General features: G+C 46.0%; 1 protein-coding gene across 2 annotated transcripts in view; it reads left to right on the top strand.

Annotated features, from left to right (window-relative positions):
* Positions 1-18,789, top strand: part of DUPD1 (dual specificity phosphatase and pro isomerase domain containing 1) — a 44,100-nt gene that overhangs the window by 4,584 nt on the left and 20,727 nt on the right. Inside the window, exons 2-3 of one of the 2 annotated variants that reach the window (XM_032256496.1) lie at positions 11,228-11,278; positions 11,762-11,995. In XM_032256496.1, the coding sequence (XP_032112387.1) occupies positions 11,796-11,995 (200 nt within the window). In that variant the 5' untranslated portion in view covers positions 11,228-11,278; positions 11,762-11,795. The remainder of the gene's footprint in view (positions 1-11,227; positions 11,279-11,761; positions 11,996-18,789) is intronic. The other variant, XM_032256495.1, reaches the window with a different exon arrangement.

Raw genomic sequence — 18,789 nt, 5'->3', positions numbered from 1 at the left:
CACAATAAAAGTAACATAATCATTTCCCTGGGTCCAGCCAAGGCCTTGATTTCTCTGTGAGCTTTTGTGGGTGGCAGATTTAAGAGGTGGTAGCCATGGCTGGGCGAGGTGGCTCATGCTTGTAATCCCAGCACTTTGGGAGGCCAAGGCAGGTGGATTGCTTGAGCTCAGGAGTTTGAGACCAGCCTGGGAAACATGGAGAAAACCAGTCTCTACTAAAAATACAAAATTAGCCTGGCGTGGTGGCTCATGTATGTAATTCCAGCTTCTCGGGAGGCTGAGGCAGGAGGATCACATGAACCTGGGAGGTGAAGGTTGTGGTGAGCTAAGATCTCACCATTGCACTCCAGCCTGGGCAACTAGAGCGAAATTCCGTCTCAAAAAAAAAAAAAAAAAAAGAGGAGGCAGCCCTAGCCGCTCACCTTCCCAAGGCCCAGAGTAGCATCTGAGACGGGGCTAGTGATGAATAAGTGGCCTGGACAGGAAGTGGTGGAGCGGCAGGACCATGCTGAGGACTGCACCTCCTGAGTCTTGCCCGTCCCTGACCAAGGAAGGCTTGTTCTGAGGTGAGGCCAGTGGGAAATGGTTCCTGTGAACTGCCTGTGGTGTTTCCACACATCTTCAGAGGGAGTGAACGCCCAGCTGCTTAGGATTCAGGAACCACAGTGAGCCTGATCAGACGTCACAGTCTTGGCCTCCCACGCCAGAGCTCCCTCTCCCCCGGCCGCCCGGGGAAAGTCCATCCCGGCGGGCTCCCTTGTCTGAGAAGGAAGCTGAGTGTGGTCTCCAGCCTCCTCAGGGTTTCTAGGAGGCCTGCCTCTGCCAAACCAAGACTGGGGAAATCAATTAGAAGTTCATAAATTACCACCCCAAGCGCTTTGAAACCATTTGAAGAGTTAATCAAACAAGTTCACGACATCAACACCATCAGAGAAGGAATATTAAATTACTTTTAAAATGAAGGCTCTTTTGTAATTTTTAATACAAGGATTCTATATTAATTCACATAACTGCCTCCTGTTAACATACTTGCCAGAATCCAAAAGAAAAGAAAAATCTGTTAAACTTGGAATATGTCTGATACATTAGTAATTAAATTACAGGCAACAAAAAATTCCTGGGTTTTTACGTCCAAGTTTTCATTAAAAGGAAAAATCCACATCTTTTATTTCCTAGTTGGGATCATTTTTGTAGATCTAAAATGCATAAAGACAAGCACTGACTTGTAATAAGTTAAAAATATGTACATATTCAAGATGAAATCTGGGTGGGAAAAAAATATGAACATATTTACATATGGACACCGCTGCCAATTTCCACCCCTCCCCACATACCCCAGCAGTAGGTATTACTCTCCTAATAGAGTAATTTACCCAACCACAATAATGTTTTTACTCTCCCCTTTCTTTCCTAGCCAAACTTGGGCAGTGCCATGGAAGAAACGTGGTACACAGGCACTTCAACACAGACCAGCTTTTCCCCATGAGCGCCATGCTTTAGAAACATGAAAATGCAATGGGTGCACACACAGGCACAGATACAGAATGCCTTCGAAGGGAGAGGAGGATTTTTCATATTTAGAAGGCTCTCACTCTGTCATCCAGGCTGGAGTGCAATGGCACGATCACAGCTCACTGCAGCCTCAAACTCCTGGGCTCAAGCGATCCTTCTGCCTCAGCCCCGCAAGTAGCTGGGACTGCAGGTGCATGCACCTCCATGGTCAGCTATTTTCTCTTTATCTTTTGTAGTGACGGAGTTCTCATTATGTTGCCCAGGTTGGTCTTGAACTCCTGAACTCAAGCAATCCTCCTGCCTCAGCCTCCCAAAGCACTGCGATTACACGCCTGAGCCACTGAACCCGGCCTTTAGTATATTTTAAAATGCCAAGGTGGTAACTTTTCAGTTATATGTATATAGCTTTTAAAACTTTTCTTGTAGAAGGCTGGGTGCGGTGGCTCATGCCTATAATCCCAGCACATTGGGAAGCTGAGGTGGGTGGATCATTTGAGTTCAAGACCAGCCTGGCCAACATGGTGAAACCCTGTCTCTACTAAAAATACAAAAATTAGCTGGGTGTGGTGGTGAGTGCTTGTAATCCCAGCTACTCTGGAGGCTGAGGCAGGAGAATCGCTTGAACCTGGGAGGCGGAGGTTGCAGTGAGCAGAGATTGCATCACTGCATTCCAGCCGGGGTGACAGAGTAAGACTCTGTTTCAAAATAAAATTAAATATAAAATAAAATAAAATATTTTCTTATAGAGACAGGGTCTCACAATGTTGCCCAGGCTAATCTCAAACTCTCAGGAGAGAAGAATTTTTTTTTTTACACTATAAATTGTTCTACTCAGCTAAAAACCTATAGAAGGCAGAGCCCTCCCTGGCCTGGCCCAACCCACCCCTACCTGGTCCTCTCCCATGCTGGCCTGGCCCAGACTGACCCTACACAGGGACATTCACAGTAAAGCTTTGGCGTCAGGGCCAGGCCTAACTTCTGAGGAGAGAACGATTCCACTCCCCATCCCTTCTTGTGACCCCCTCAGAGCACCCTGACATCAGCTGAGTTAGACTACGACCAAGCTAAGTAGAGTCAATGACGCTGGCTCTGACACTGGGGTGGGGAGGGGGGCTGCCCTCTTCATCTGAAGTCAGAGGGGAAGGAAGATCCACCCTACTCCGAGGTGGATTTACCCCAAGCTTCAGAACCCTGTACTTGCACCAGCCTCTTCCAAGGCCCTATACCTATTTGGTTTTCTTTTACTTAAAGAAATTGAGGTTGGGCACAGTGGCTCACACCTGTAATCCCAGAACTTTGGGAGGCCGAGACATGTGGATCGCTTGAGGTCAGGAATCTGAGACCAGCCTGGCCAACATGATGAAACCCCATCTCTACTAAAAATACAAAAATTAGCCAGGTGTGCTGGTGCAGGCCTGCAGTCCCATCTACTTGGGAGAGGCTGAGGCAGGAGAACTGCTTGAACCCAGGAGGCAGAGGTTGTAGTGAGCCAAGACTGTACCACTGTACTCCAGCCTGGGTGACAGAGTGAGACTGTCTCAAAAGAAAAAAAAAAAAAAAAAAAAAAAAAAAGACAGAAATTGAATAAGCTTCAAGATCCACAAAACTTAGTTTCCTCCTGCTTTCTCAGGAGGCACGGGGGGCTACGACCACCTTCTGACACCATGGAGGCCTAGCTGAGGAGGACACAGAGCTGCCTTTGGGAGCTCCCACTTGACAGGAGGCATTTGGTGCCACCGGAGAGGTGTGAGGAGCAGGGTCAGACCTTGTCCCGAGGGCCACCTCCCTGCCTCAGCCTGCGGGTTTCAGGCGAGTGTCTACTATGTGCAGAACACTTCTAAAATAGAACTTTCATGGAATTTTGGTTTTTTCCCTCCATATGCTCAAGTAAAACATGTCTAGCACAGAAAATTTAGAAAAGATGGTTACTTTAAAAAAAGTAAACAAAAATCACATATAATTTCATCACCCTAAAACGAGCATGTAGCCAGTGTTAATATTTTGGGGAAATGTATTTTTGTATAAGAACAGGATGGTTCTGTATTTGCTGCTTCACAAACTTCTGCTCTTTCTCTCTCTCTGAAGGCGCCAGCTTCTTTCGCTTTGATTTCTTGGAGCCACCGAGAACACGGCTGTTTGTGTAACAATTCTTTTGAAGGGTTAGGGTCCCAATGAGAGGGCTGCCACGGCTGTGGGGCACTGCCAAGTTGAAGGTTGGAAACCCCTGTTCTCTGTAATCCAGTGGCTGTTCCTCCCCCAGAAACTCCCTACTTGGTGGTCTCCAGCTCCAAGTGCTCCTTTCCTCAGCCCCGCCACAGTACCCCTCATACTCCTTCTAGAATGTTCTAGGAAACTCAAAAGTCTGTTGCTTTATTGTACAGAACAATTTAGTTCTCTTTGTTTCATTCCACTTCTTTTTGGGCCATGCTGCAGAACTCATCTTTTTCCCATCAAAGAGATCCTCAAATAGGCCAGGTGCAGTGGCTCACACCTGTAAGCCCAGTGCTTCAGGAGGCTAAAATGGGAGGATCATTTGAAGCCAGAAGTTGGAGACCATAGCAAGACAGTCTCTACCAAAAAAAAAAACAATTCATAATAGTAAATTAGCTGGGTGTGGGGGTACATGCCTGCACTCCTAGCTGCTGGAGTGGCTAAGGTGGGAGGATCCCTTGAGCCGGGAGATTGAGGCTGCAGTGAGCCATGATTGAACCACTGCACTACAGCCTGGGCAACAGAGTGAGGCCCTGTCTCTATGAAAAAAAAAAAAAAAATCCTTAAATAGTGTTTTTTGTTAAGGAAGAAGCCTGCATGTGGCTTTTCAAAATGATAAAATGGCTGGGCATGGTGGCTCATGCCTGCAATCCCAGCACTTTGGGAGGCTGTGGTGAGTGGATCACTTGAGGTCAGAAGTTTGAGACCAGCCTGGCCAACACGGTGAAACCCTGTCTTTACTAAAAATACAAAAAGTAGCCGGGTGTGGTGCCAGGCACCTGTAATCCCATCTACTCTGGAGGCTGAGGCAGGAGAATCGCTTGAACCTGGAAGCTCCAGCCTGGGGTACACAGTGAGACTCCATTTCAGAAAAAAAAAAAAAAAAAGAAAATAGATAAGACTTCTTTCCTGACACATGCTCTCATTTCTAGGCATGGCTCCCTGGCCAATCTCTGCAGGCTCAAGGGTTCTACTTAGAGATTTAATTTTCCCACTGAAATGAATTATGCATCTCTCCAGGCCGCTTCTCCCATCTGCCACCTTAGCAAGCAAAAGAGTTCGGCTTGAGGTTTTTTGTTTGTTCGCTTGTTTAAAAGCATTTTTGCCCCTCTAGCTATAGCTCCGTTTTTGTCAAAGAAGGCTCTGGAGCTCAGGGAGGATGAAACATGTAGATCTGAGGGTCTTCAATGATTGTTGGGGCCAGTGACCTGCCAGGTCCCAGGAGCAAGTGAGATGGGGTGGAAATTGCAAAATAGAAGTCACAAGCAGCTTCCTTCCAAGACTGTTCTGTTTGGCCAACACCGTTTAAAAATATACACATGGTTATTTATTATAAAATATCACTATTTATTAAAAGAATCCCAAATTAGGAAACAGAAAAAAAAAGTCACCCATACTACCGACATTTTGATGTTTTCTTTCACTAGTTAAAAAAAATATAAAGGCTGGGTGCGGTGGCTTACGCCTATATTCCCAGCACTTTGGAAGGCCGAGGTGAGCTGATCTGATCACGAGATCAGGAGTTCCAGACCAGCCTGACCAACATAATGAAACCCCATCTCCACTAAAAATACAAAAATTAGCTGGGTGTGGTGGCATGCATCTGTAGTCCCAGCTACTTGGGAGGCTGAGGCAGAGAATTGCTTGAACCTGGGAGGCGGAGGTTACAGTGAGCTGAGACCACGCCATTGCACTCCAGCCTGGGTGACACAGTGAGACTCCGTCTCAAAACAAAACAAAACAAAACAAAAACAAAAAACAACAACAAAAAAACTATTTTTTGCTTGTTTGGGTTTTTTTATGCATAAAGTAAAATAATGATGTCAAAATGCAGTTTCAAATTCAGATTAAAACCTTTTCCACCTGGGCAAAGAAAACCTTTACCAAATGCAAGCCTTACAATAGAAAATTCTAAAATAAGCCAGGTGCAGTAGCTCATGTTTGTAATCCCAGCTCTTTGAGAAGCTGAGGCAGGAGGATCCCTTGAGCCCAGGAGTTCAAGACCAGTTTAGGCAACATGGTGAGATATCGTCTCTAAAAAAACTTAAAAAAAAAAAATTAGCCAGGTGTGATGGTGCAACCTGTGGTCTCAGCTACTTGGGAGGCTGAGGCAAGAGGATATTGAGTCCAGGAGTTCGAGGCTGCAGTGAGCTGTGCCACTGAACTCCGGCCTAGGAGGCAAAGTGAGACCCTATCTCAAAAAAAAAAAAAAAGGTCTGAAATAGAGTCTGAGTTAATGAGGAATCCCTGTGCTGACAGCTCTTCAGAGGCAAGGTCACTATTTGACGGGAGGAAATGGCACTCCAGGCCTTAGTGGTCAAGTACTGCTTGGCCTCTTGCATCTTCTGTTATCGTGGTATCTTTGTCTTTTCTTTTTACCGTTTTTTTTGTTTTTTTTTTTTTGAGATGGAGTTTTTGCTCTTGTTGCCCAGGCAGGACTGCAATGACGAGATCTCCGCTCACTGCAGCCTCCGCCTCCCAGTTTCAAGCAATTTTCCTGCCTCAGCCTCCCGAGTAGTTAGGATTACAGGCATGTACCACCATGCCTACTAATGTGTTTTTATTAGAGATGGGGTTTCTCCATGTTGGTCAGGCTGGTCTCGAACTCCCGAACTCAGGTGATCCGCCCACCTTGGCCTCCCAAAGTGCTGGGATTACAGGCGTGAGCCACCTCACCCAGCCTACATTTTAATTTTTAATTGACAAATAATAATTGTAAGTATTTATGGGATACAATGTGATTTTTTGATATATGTATACCATATCTTTCATCTTTAAATGTTTTAAAATTAGCTGTACTTTAGTTTCCTTTTAAAGCAGACCCTGAGACCAGAGTTTGGGTGCGTGTTGTTTCTTTGAGAGGTGCTCCTAGGAGCACGCTGTGGTGTGCAGAGCTCCCAAGAGAGAAGAAGCAGTAAAGGATGTGTGAGCAAGCAGAATCCCACTCTGGGCAACTGGAGCTCCAACGCACAGGCCAGTCTCTGGGAGACTCTGCAGGACATACTTCCAAATTGGGCCACTCAGGGTGGAGGAAGTGGGTGTGTTTATCCACCAACTCCTGCCCCTAATTGGTGATAACTTCTGGGGGATGTTAATTCTGCATACAGCAGGCCTGATCAGCACGAGGACTAGAAAATGCCCTCGAGCAGGAAAACTCAGGCACCTGAGGTAGGAAGGCTTTTGTGTATAAAGAACTGTCCACTTCTGCTGCTGTCCACTTGAGCTGAGGAGGTACCTGTGGGCAACTGTAGTAGGTGCTATTCTTGTAACAGGGCAAGGATAGCAACTACTATAGGCACTTACATTTAAAAACCAGTAGATTTCTCATAACAATCTATAGGGATTATAAAAATACCAGAAAATCTGGGCTTGTATTCCCACAAGGGATGGCAAGCTGCTGCCCCCTTCAAGGCATATGCTCCCTGGTGTGCCACACTCCCCACCACTCTCTAATGTCTCTTGCCTGAGGCCAACAGTCAGGTATTTGCATGTTTAATTTACTTTTTAAAACCCAACCCTTCCTCTGTGTTATCTGCCTGGCCCCTCCCTGAAGGAGCCTGAATGTGTCACCTTTTAAGGAGGAGACATGCTGATGCTGCATGTAGGCCAAGTCGCCTCGGAGACAGCGTTTGATTTCCTGGGACCAGATCTTTAAATATGAAGCTGTAACAGGAACCTGGAGGCCTCTCTTGACAGCCTGCCCAACTCTCATTATGACATTTAGCCTGTGATTGATATTGTGTATGTCATTGAGACCTTGGCAGTTAATCTCTGGGTCGAATCTATGGAAACCAAACAGAACAGATTTGTCTTCCCTTCCATGTTGGCTGTGATCTGGGAAACAGATGCTCCTGGCCTCTCTGAGAATTAGAGAGTTGGGAGCCATGCAGAGAGGGCGCACACAGGCCGCCTTTGGGATTTGGAAAGATTACAGGTCTATGGTTTCTGGACGGCTCCACACTTTGTTCTCTTTCTCCATCAAATCGGCACGCTGGAGGATAATAGATCCCAGGGCTCCCTCTGCGTGCCAAGCTCCTCAGGGCAGACCGCACCACTTCCTCTTCTGTCTGGAAATCCAGCCGAGGCTTTTAGCACAGAGATGGAGACGGGGATGGTTCCCTCCATAATGTAAGGAAGAAGAACGGCCTCACCAACGGCAAAGTCAGCTTCAGTGATCAAAAAAGGCAGATGGAGGCTTCAGAATGGAATTGACTCCAGCATCTTCCAAAAATCAAGTCTTCTGAAGCTTCCATTAACAGCAGGCAGGGTTCAAGAGGGCCTGAACCATCACCTTTAGGTGTATGGTGCCGTGTCTACTCACTTCGAACAAGAAGAGTGGGTGCCATGGATGGGCTGAGCTTCAGACCTTTAGACATTGTGGGCCTGAAGCTAGGAGAGCTATAACTACGTATGCTCGTAGAGGACTGAGGGGTCTAGGCTTGTTTCTGTGAGAAAGATTTCTGGTCAATCCCGGAAATAATTTCTCCCTTCCTGGCTGGAAGCATAGCAGGCAGGTCCCAGAGTCGAGCTCAGGCCTGACAGACCATCTACAGCAGGAGGGCAGCCCACTCTGCGCCCGCACTCCCCTCCCCTTCGCCCTCCTCCAAATCAGCCTGGAGGCTCAGTCCTGCCTTAGCAGCTCTTGCTGAGCCCCTAGCACAGGCCTCACAGCCCTTAATCATTCCTGCACCCCTCAGTCATTCATTCACTCATTCCATTCATTCACTGAGCCACTTCCTCATTCAACCCATATCTCCGAGCGCCTCCTATGTGCCAGACTCTAAGGCTACAGAGAGAAGCAATACTCAGGAGCCCCGAAGCAAGGTCTCTCTCCTTCCAGCCTGCAGCTGCATTCTGGGGTAAAGACTGGGCCTCCCAGCCCAATGGGACAGCAGGAGACATTCTGAATGAGCACCCTCACTACCTTTCCCTTGACTCCACAGCGTCCTGGCTGTCTAGCCACATCTCGGACAATTATTATCAACCTTTACAGAGCGTCAGACTCACCTGGAAGCTCATTAAGATACAGATGCCTAGGCTCCTACCCTGGTCTAGGGTGCAGCCTGGGAATCTGTATTTTTGATCAGTGCCAGGTGACTCTGACAGAAGTGGTCTTCAGACCACACTTTGAGAGACTCCATAGGCGGGTCCCCTCTTCTGCCCATTGCCCTCCACACACCCCACCAGAAAGCAGAAAGCTGAAGGAAGTCACAAATCCTGGCTTCCCACAATCCCGATAGACACACACAGCTAGCTAGTTAGTGATCCTTTAAATCATCTGCTTTGGACTTGGGAGAATCAAATTCCCCAAAGCAGTGATCTTAACCCTTTCCTTTCAAATTCCTATCATGGAGAATTTCAAACACACCTGAAGAGAAACAGCAACTGGCCAGGTGTGATGGCTCATGCCTGTAATACCACCAGCGCTTTGGGAGGCTGAGGTGGGAAGATCACTTGAGCTCAAGAGTTCGAGACCAGCCTGGCCAACATAGTGAGGCCTCATCTCTACTTTAAAAAAGGAAAAAAGAGAAACAGCTTATAACCACCATCCAGCACCATCACTCATAGCCAACCCATCTCATTCACACCTCCAACAAAAGCCTGCCCCAACATTATTATATTCTTCTGACGATATTATTTTTGAAGCAAATATTTCAGTATGTTTTTCTAAAAGATAAGGCCTGGTATCATGTAACTGTCGTCAGAATCTCTGCAAGTTGGCTGATAGATATAAACTCGAGGACCCAGAGGAGACTGAGGTTTTTCTCTGGTGAGACGACTCCTGTCATGGTGGTTTTCTCTTCTATCAGAAGGCATATAATGTCTGATCATCTCTTCTTATTCGTATGTGGTTGGCAGTCCATGCTCAGTGTCTGGATGCAGCAGCTCATCAGGTGGTTAAAATGGTGCTTCCTTCTTTATCCATTATCTGGAATACTCCTACAGAAGAAAATTTCCCTTATCAACCCAGTAGTATATAATTTGTCTAAGACAGGAGCAACACATGCAGATTCTTCTCCTTTATCCATCTTCAAAATAAGGAGCTGGTTCCCAAACATCTTCTGACAGTGAATAATTAAGGTTTTTGTTTTGTTTTGTTTTTGAGATAGGGTCTCCCTTTTTTGCCCAGTTTGGAGTGCAGTGATGTGTTCATGGCTCAATATAGCTTGACCTCCTGGGCTCAAGTGGTCTTCCCACCTCAGAGTCAGCTGCCTGAGTCCTGAGTAGCTGGGACTACGGGCATACACCACCACACCCAGCTAATTTTTGCATTTTTTGTAGAGATGGGTTTTGCCATGTTGCCCAGGCTGGTCTTGAACTCCCAGGCTCATGCAATCTGCCCACCTCAGCCTCCCAGAATGCTGGGGTTACAGGTGTGAGCACCGCTCCCAGCCTGTTTTCAGCACTATTATTATTAATATTACTATTATTTTGAGATGGAGTTTCGCTCTTGTCGCCCAGGCTGGAGTACAGTGGTGTGATCTCGGCTCACTGCAACCTCTGCCTCCTCGGTTCAAGCGATTCTCCTGTCTCAGCCTCCTGAGTAGCTGGGATTACAGGCGTACTGGCTAATTTTTTGTATTTTTAGTAGGGACGGGGTTTCACCATGCTGGGCAGGGTGGTCTCAAACTCCTGACCTCAGGTGATCCGCCCGCCTCAGCCTCCCAAAGTGCTGGGATTACCGGCGTGAGCCACCTCGACTGGCCTTCAGTATTATTATGGCCTAAGTGTTTGATGTATTCAATCCACAGGAGTTATTTTTATTTTTCATGCTCAAGTTGTCGCATTTTGATAAGCGGGAGCTTCTTCAAGTTGTATTCTGAGTCCATTTGACATGTGCTTTACAGTCTTCGAAGCCATGAACTCTTTCCTACGTTCTCCACATCCCAGGCCTGCCCCTCCTCACACTGCATCTCCCAGCTCCCTCCCTCTCACACTAAGACCCTGTGCTACACATCCTCAATTTACCATCCTCCTTATCTGTAAAATGGGACTAATGATAGAGTATTAGGATAACCCTACCTCAGCATTGTTAAGATTAAATGGATTTACGATCTCAAGCACTTGGAACAGTGTCTGGCACACATTAGGTGTTATATAGGTATTTGTCAAATAAATAAATAGCATTCCCTCCCATCACTCACCTCCATGGTTCTCAGTCTTCCCACCTTTTCTTCCTTCCCTCTAGTCTCGGAGCAGGAGCACGACTTTCCTTTCCAGACTGTCTGACCATAGGTGCATCATTTACTCAGCTCAGGAAACAATCACTGTCCAAATCCACTGCAAATTTATTTCCTCAGGGACAATGGAAAGTCCTCGCCTGCATTCCACTGGCAGAGCCTGACAAGCTCTCCAAATGCACATTTCAATCTGGAGTCATAGCTTTCTAGCTTGGTAAGTTAACGCAGTGATAGCCAGGCTCCCAGTGTGAGAGCCCTGAGCATTGCCTTCAGTTCTCCTGACAGGTTAACCCTCAAGTGGCCACATTTCCTCCCCTCTCCAGGCTTCTGAAGTCCTGCTGATGTGCGCATGGACCAAACCCAGGCCAGGATAGGTATGGCCTTGGTGATGTGCTCTTTCCACTGGCCGATGGCTCCCTGCAGATGCTGAGAGGGCCACGAGCCTGGAATGTCAGGGATCCTCTGGGCCTTCCTATTTTGAGTCCAAAATGACCCAAACCAGTAGGCTTCAGTCAGATAAAGGAAAAAGTAGGCACCAAAGGAGTAAAGTCTGAAGACAGGTGGGAAGGAACTGGCTGCTTGCAGGATTTCTTAGCTTCAGGGCCTGCCTTGGCTCACGTCCAAGGGCCCCAGCTCTCCTACTCTGGAAAGATTGGCACATTGGGGAAGTGTCATTTAACTGCCATCAGGGCCTTCTTGTTTACCTGCATGGCCTAGGAAGAGGAAGCGGGGCATAGCAGGCTGGGGAGATACTTGGCAAATTTTAAGGGTAGCTTATTCCCACCTCTTTTTGTAAAGCCCATTCCCTGTCTCAGCGTCCCCTGAGAACCCCCATCCTGCTTCTCTCCCATAAACAGCTGCAGAAAGGAGAGACAATCCCTTGGCTCTAAAATGAAATCCAGAGAAGTGAAGACAAGCCTCAAGAATGCCTACTCATCTGTCAAGAGGCCGTCATTGAAGGTGGAGGAGGAAGGCGACGAGGAGGACTACTGCACCCCCGGAGCTTTCGAGCTGGAGCGGCTCTTCTGGAAGGGCAGTCCCCAGTACACCCACGTCAATGAGGTCTGGCCCAAGCTCTACATCGGTGATGAGTAAGTGCCCAGGCTCAGCCTCGCTCTGGCCTCACCTGGGAGTGGGCAGCAGCCCCTCCTCAGGCCATACTCTGTGCCACCTCCTAGCCATGGGCTTTGGAATTTTTAGCTGTTCTGTGAGAACTCAATTCATGAGGGCTGGGCTTATCTTCACATTACAAAAAACCTAAAAAAAGGCTTAGGCAAGATAGAGATTTACTTCTCTCTGGCGATATAAGTGCAGAGGGAGGTGGGGTGGGGCTGGCCTGGCCACTGCAGGGTCATCAAGGACTCAGACTCCTGTGTTTCTGTGCCACTGTCCTAGGAGTGTGGCTTCTTCCCTCCAGGTTACTGCAGGGTCCCAGATTGCCACCAGGGCTCCAGCCATCAACTCTAGGACCCAGACAGCAGGAGCGTAGAGGGAAAGAAAGAGCAGAAGGGCATCTTTCCAAAGCAAAGTCCCATCCCTAACTTCCCCTGCCCCTAGCTGCAAGGGAGGCTAGGAAATGTGGTCTTTCATTTTAGTTAGGTATAATATCCTCAAGAATAAAATTCATTCTTAGGTTGATGGTGCAGGAACACATCAATGTATGTCTGGAAGAATGGCAGCCTAAGTTGAGGTTGCTGTCACCTCCATTTGATTTTTATAATCACCATTACCCACTCTCTACATAGCTGAGATGAACCTACTGTAAATAATATTAGTAATGATAATGACTATCCTTTCTTGAACACTGTATGCCAGGCACTGTGCTAAGCATCTTGCATGCATGATCTCATTTTACTCTCCTGATAACCCAATGAAAGAGTCTATCTAGTCACTCCCATTATAAATATAAGGAAGCTGAGGCATGGAGCAATTAAATAACTGGCCCAAGGTCCCAGAGCTCAGTTGGCCACTACAGGCATGCGCCACAACACCCAGCTAATTTTTTTTTTTTTTGAGATGGAGTGTCCCTCTGTCACCCAGGGTGGAGATTGGATTTTACTGTGTTGGCCTGGTTGGTCTCGAACTCCTGACCTCATGATCCACCCGCCTCGGCCTCCTAAAGTGCTGGGATTACAGGTGTGAGTCACCACACCCAGCCTTGTATTTCTTTTAAATAATAAAAAAAAAGGAATCATAGGCTGGGTGGTATGACTCATACCTGTAATCCCAACACTTTGGGAGGCTGAGGCAGAAGGATCACTTGAAGGCAGGAACTGGAGATAGCCTAGGCAAAATAGTGAGATCTTGTCTATACAAAAAAAAGAACACAAAAAATAAAAACCACTATGGGTGGTACACACCTGTAGTCCCAGCTACTGGGGAGGCAGGAAGATTGCTGGAGCCCAGGAGAGTGATGCTGTAGTGAGCCAAGATTGTGTCACTGCACTTTAGCCTGAGGGATAGAGCAGCACTTTGTCTCAAAAAAAAAAAGGATATTATAGATACACGTTGTTGTATACTTTTACTAATGCATAGTTAGCTGTGCCACAATTTACCCAATAATTTCTCAGTTGTGAACATTAGGGGAAAGAAGGAGAGGGGTGTAAAGAAACTCTCTAAGGTTTTCTTCTTTGAATTCGGCTTTATCGAGAAATAATTCATAAAGTTCACCCTTTTAAAATATACAATTCAGAGGTTTTGTTATATGTACAGAGTTGCACAACCATCATCACTCTCTAATTTTGGAACATTTTTGTCACCTCAAAAGGAAACCCTGAACCCATTAAACAGTCACTCCCCATTCCCTACGTGCCCCTCGGGCCCTGGCAACCACCAATCTACTTTGTGTTTTGTTTTTTTTTTAATTTCTAGATTTCAGAGGACTACTTTGTGTTTTTATAGATTTACTGATTTTCAGACATTCTGTATAAATGGAATATTATAATATGTTCCGGCTTTCTTTCACTTTGCATAATGTTTTCCAGGTTCATCCAAACTGTACTTGTATCAGTATTTTATTCCTTTTTATTGCCAATCTCCATATGATTTTCATACTTTTCTGTAAGTCTAAAATTAGTTCAAAATAAAAAAGATACACATATACTTTGACCCAAAATATCACATTAAGAAATGTAATTTACAGAAATAAGAGTAGCAATAATTAGAAAATATGTGCAACAGTGCTGATGTAACACTGTTTGAAGTAGCAATAAAGGGGGGGGACTGACATCTCTAGTCTTTTAATAACAAAATATTAAATAAATATAGTAAATATTTCTATAATGAAAGTAATAGGCTGGGTGTGGTGGCTCTCCCCTGTAATCCCATCACTTTGGGAGGCCAAGGTGGGAAGATTGCTTGAGCCCAGGAGTTTGAGACCAGCCTGAGCAATACAGCAAGACACCATCTCTACAAAAAAAAAATTTAAAAATTATCTGTGCTTAGGCCAGGTACAGTGGCACAAGCCTGTAATCCCAGCAGTTTGGGAGGCTGAGGTGGGTGAATCACGAGGTCAAAAGATCGAGACCATCCTGGTCAACATGGTGAAACCCTGTATCTACTAAAAACACAAAAATTAGCTGGGCATGGTGGCGCATGCCTGTAGTCCCAGCTACTTGGGAGGCTGAGGCAGGAGAATCTCTTGAACCTGGGAGGTGGAGGTTGCAGTGAGCCAAGATCGTGCCACAGCACTCTAGCGTGGGCAACAGAGTGAGACTCTGTCTCAAAAAAAAAAAAGTGATCTGGACTTGGTGACATGTACCTGTAGTCCCAGCTGCTTGGGGGTGCTGAGGTGGGAGGATCATTTGAGCCCAGGAGCTCATGGCTGCAGTGAGCTGTGATTGTGCCACTGCACTCCAATCTGGGGGACAGAGTGAGACCCTGTCTCAAAAAACAAACAAACAAAAGTAACATATGCACATTGTATAAATAGAGAAGTCTTGGTTTTCCTATTGGTAAGAGGTTAATAAGATAACCTTCCTCATAGGGCTGTATGGATTAAGTGGGGTAATGTGTGTAAAACAGTGCACTGCCTAGTACATAGGAAGTGCTTAATCAAGATTAGCTATGATAAGGAGGCTGAGGCAGGAGAATTGCCTGAACCCGGAGGGCGGAGGTTGCGGTGAGCCGAGATCGCGCCATTGCACTCCAGCCTGGGTAAGGAGCGAAACTCTGCCTCAAAAAAAAAAAAAGATTAGCTATGATAATAAAAAAAATGATAAATGTAAGAAAGATTGCTTTCAATATCCCAAAGCAGTCACCAGAGATCATTACTCCAAAGATACTCCTATTAATATTTTAGCATATTTCCTCCTAGACTCTCCGAATATTGCTTTTGGTTTTGGAATTTGTTTTCATATAATTGTAACTATATTGATTATTCATTTTCTCTTATTTCTCACATAGCATCATTCACAAACATTTTCTATTATATACCTCTTATATATTTAATTATAATAGACATATGACAATATATCAGATGAATAGAAGAGCATTCATTTAACTACTTCCCTATTGTTGGACATTTCAGTTATTTCCATGTTTTCACTTTTATAAACAACGCTGCAGTGGACATCTTTACGCATAATGCTTTTTCTATATTTACACTTATTTCTTTAGATCTGACCCTAGAAATGGTACAACTGAGGAAAGAGGGATTAAGATTTTAAAACTTAAACTGTCTGTGTCTTTATGCTGTTCCCTTTGCCTAAAATGTCTCCCTGTACCTCATGTCCAAGTCCAGATCCCATGCATTCTTCAAAGTCCACTCAAGTCACTTCTGCCATGAAACTAGCTTTCCCCAATCCCCATTGTGAGAAGTAAGCTTTTTCTCTGTATATTATGTACTGTATTTACCTTTCCTATGGCTTATAATAATAATAGCTAAGTTGTATTGAATTCTTAGGTGTTAGGTGTCATGCTTTGTGCTAGGTGTCATTTAGACTCCACAACAACCCTATAAAGGAGGAACCATTATTATTCCCATTTTACAAATGGACAAATCATAGCTCAGAGAGTTCATTCATTCAGTCGGTCAGCTAGTAAGCGTTTACTGGGCACCCTGTTTGGAGCTGCAGGAGAAATAAGGAAGAAACTGAAGCTCAGAGAAATCAAGTGACTAGCCGAAGGTCTCACCACCAGAAAGGGGTAAAATTCATACTCAAACCCAGATCAAAACAAAAACAAAAACAAAGCATGGTCAGTCAGGTACAGAAGCTGTTTCAGAGATGAGGAGGGGAGAGCAAGGAGATATGTAGAAATGTAACAGGGAACAGAAATAGCAGTGAGTACTGGAGTGGAAGGAGCACAGGGTTTGAATCTTGGCTCTGCCGGTTACCAGTTGTGTGACCTTGGACAAATTATTTTACCTCTCTTCACCTTATGTGGCTACAGTGATAGGACTTATCTCACGGGGTGAAGATTAAATGAAATAAAACAGATGCTAGGGTAGTATCTGGCATGTAGTAAATGCTCAGTCAGTGCTTGATGCTATTGCGGATCTGAGAAAGATCACAGAAGACATGGATCCAGGTTTGACTTTGAAAGATGGGTAGGATTTCAAAGAAATTCCAGGCAGAGGAAGCAGGATGGGAAAAGCTACAGAGGTGAGGAAAACGGGGATTCATTGGGGATATAGGGGATAAATGTGATATACTTTCAGAGGGTCTGAGATTAAGCCAAATTCTACTGCTGTGTGGTCAGTTTCGACTGGCTATGCTAGTCTAACAGCTCACCCCAACAATGTGGCAGCCTGCACAGCAGTGGCTCATTCCTTACTCACACTGTGGTCCATGGTGGGCCAGCTCTGCTGCGCTCCCGGCCACTTTAGTCTAGGACCCAAGCTGACAGAGCAGCCCCTATCTGAGATCTTACTGGCCTTGCAGCAGAAAGAAAAGAGAGGCCTGGCAAACCATAAGCTGGTTTAGAAGTGACACAAGCCATTTTTGCCCACATTTCATTGGCAAAAGCAAGTCTGTGCCAAAGCCTCATGTCAGTGGGGCAGCAAAGTATAACCAGCATTGCCAGAGGGGCTGCAAATGCTCTAACAACAATGCCATCCGCCACAGCCTCCTAGTCAGGTGCATTGGCTTTGGGCAGGTTCTTTTACCTTTTCCTCAACTTGAAGAATAGTTGGCAGGGGGCAGTGGCTCATGCCTGTAATTCTAACACTTTGGGAGGCCAAGGTAGGAGGATCGCTTGAAGTCACAAGTTTGAGACCAGCCTGGCCAACATGGCAAAACCCCATCTCTACTAAAAACACAAAAATTAGCTGGGTGTGGTGGCAGGCACCTGTAATTCCAGCTACTCAGGAGGCTGAGGTGGGAGAATTTCTTGAGCCTGGGAGGCAGAGATTGTAGTAAGCTGAGATCAAGCCACTGCAATTCAGCCTGGGGGACAGAGTGAAACTCCATCTAAAAACAAAAAAAAAAGTAATAGACAAATGGAAATATTATGGTTACTTAACAAAAAGGAAATCTGGAAAGGTAGGTCAGAGACAGCTCATGGAAGGGTGAATGCCGGCCAAGGGACTTCATTCAGAAAACCATTGAGTGTCTGAGCAGAACTGACATGTTCTAGTTAATAGAGTGTCAGACAATAAAATATGCTTGCCTTCTTGATGTTTGACCCTGAACTTGCTTCTTTCAACCAAGAAAATGGAAAACATCACTGCCCTTTCAATTCAATCCAGCTCTGCCTAATCGAGCCCCAATACAAGCACATGCAGGTGTGTGAGACTTGCACCCCCAGCTGGGGGAGGGAGCCTCAAGTCAGCATGGCGGGATGCTTGTCCCTGATCTCAGCCCTGAGCTATGGGCTCCTTTCTGTGACACTCACTTAACAAGGTTAACGAGACTCACAGATGCTTATTGTCAGAGCAATTCACTCCACTGCTAATGTAGCCATACAAAGTTATAACCTGGGCAGTAAGCAGGCAAGGCTGCTTGTGTTTTTTGGTCTCTTTGCAGGGGAGGTTGCCCAAAGCAGCCAAAAGCTCCAAGCTGGTTCCTCATGCACAAAGCCTCAGTTTTAATTTGATTGTTTATATTTTGGTTAGGTTTTTCCTTTCCCTAAAATCACCTAAGAGTTTTGAAAGCCAGTACCAAGGCTCTGGAAGTGAAGGAAGTCAGGACCCAGGAATAAGGATGCATGTCCCGGGATGGGCAAAGCTACCATCTATCCCTGGAGCCCAGGCCAGTGACTGTTGTGCCCTCAGCAGGGCTTACATACCTCTAAGATGAAGCTCACTCTTTCCCTGCTCCTTTTTTGGCGAGAGGCGGAGTGGCTAAGCATTTGCTCTGGAGCCACAATGTCTGGGCCATATACTGGTTTCTGTGTGGCCTTGGGAAAGTCACTCAAGCTTTGTGACTTTCAACTTCTTCACCAATAAAATGTGGATTCTATGCGTTAATGCACACAAAGCCCGTCTCACAGTGCCCAGTACATTCATCAAGTTTGAACTGTGACAAATCAGGCAGGTTCTGGAAATTGGACTCATAGTGTATGAGGAAGGTAAAGAACAGTCACTGTGCCTTGCCACCCAGGGTCCCCCATGCTAGGGGAAGAAGCCTTGGGACAGAAAACAACCCTGGGTCAGATTTCTCCCATGAGATTCCATCATGAGTGTTGGAAGGAGGGCAGAGTGTTGGAAGGAGGACCTGTCCTCCTAGGCCTTCTGGGAAGGTGACCTAAGGCCTAAGAAGGCAGACACATCAAAGTTTCAAAATTGCTAAAGCATTTCCTCAATCCCAGGTTAATCCAAGGGGATTTGCCAAGTGGGCTGCCTGGTAACTCCAAGTCCCCATTGCTCAGCAGCCCAGAGGAGGGGAAAGGTGGCCCTGCCACTGCAGTCTAATGAGGAAAGGCCACAGACAGGGGGGCAATGCGG

The sequence above is a fragment of the Sapajus apella genome, unplaced genomic scaffold, assembly GCF_009761245.1.
Source record: "Sapajus apella isolate SASKATOON/1434 unplaced genomic scaffold, GSC_monkey_1.0 scaffold94, whole genome shotgun sequence".
NCBI classification, from domain to species: Eukaryota; Metazoa; Chordata; class Mammalia; order Primates; family Cebidae; genus Sapajus; species Sapajus apella.
This window is presented reverse-complemented; position numbering and strand designations above follow the sequence as displayed.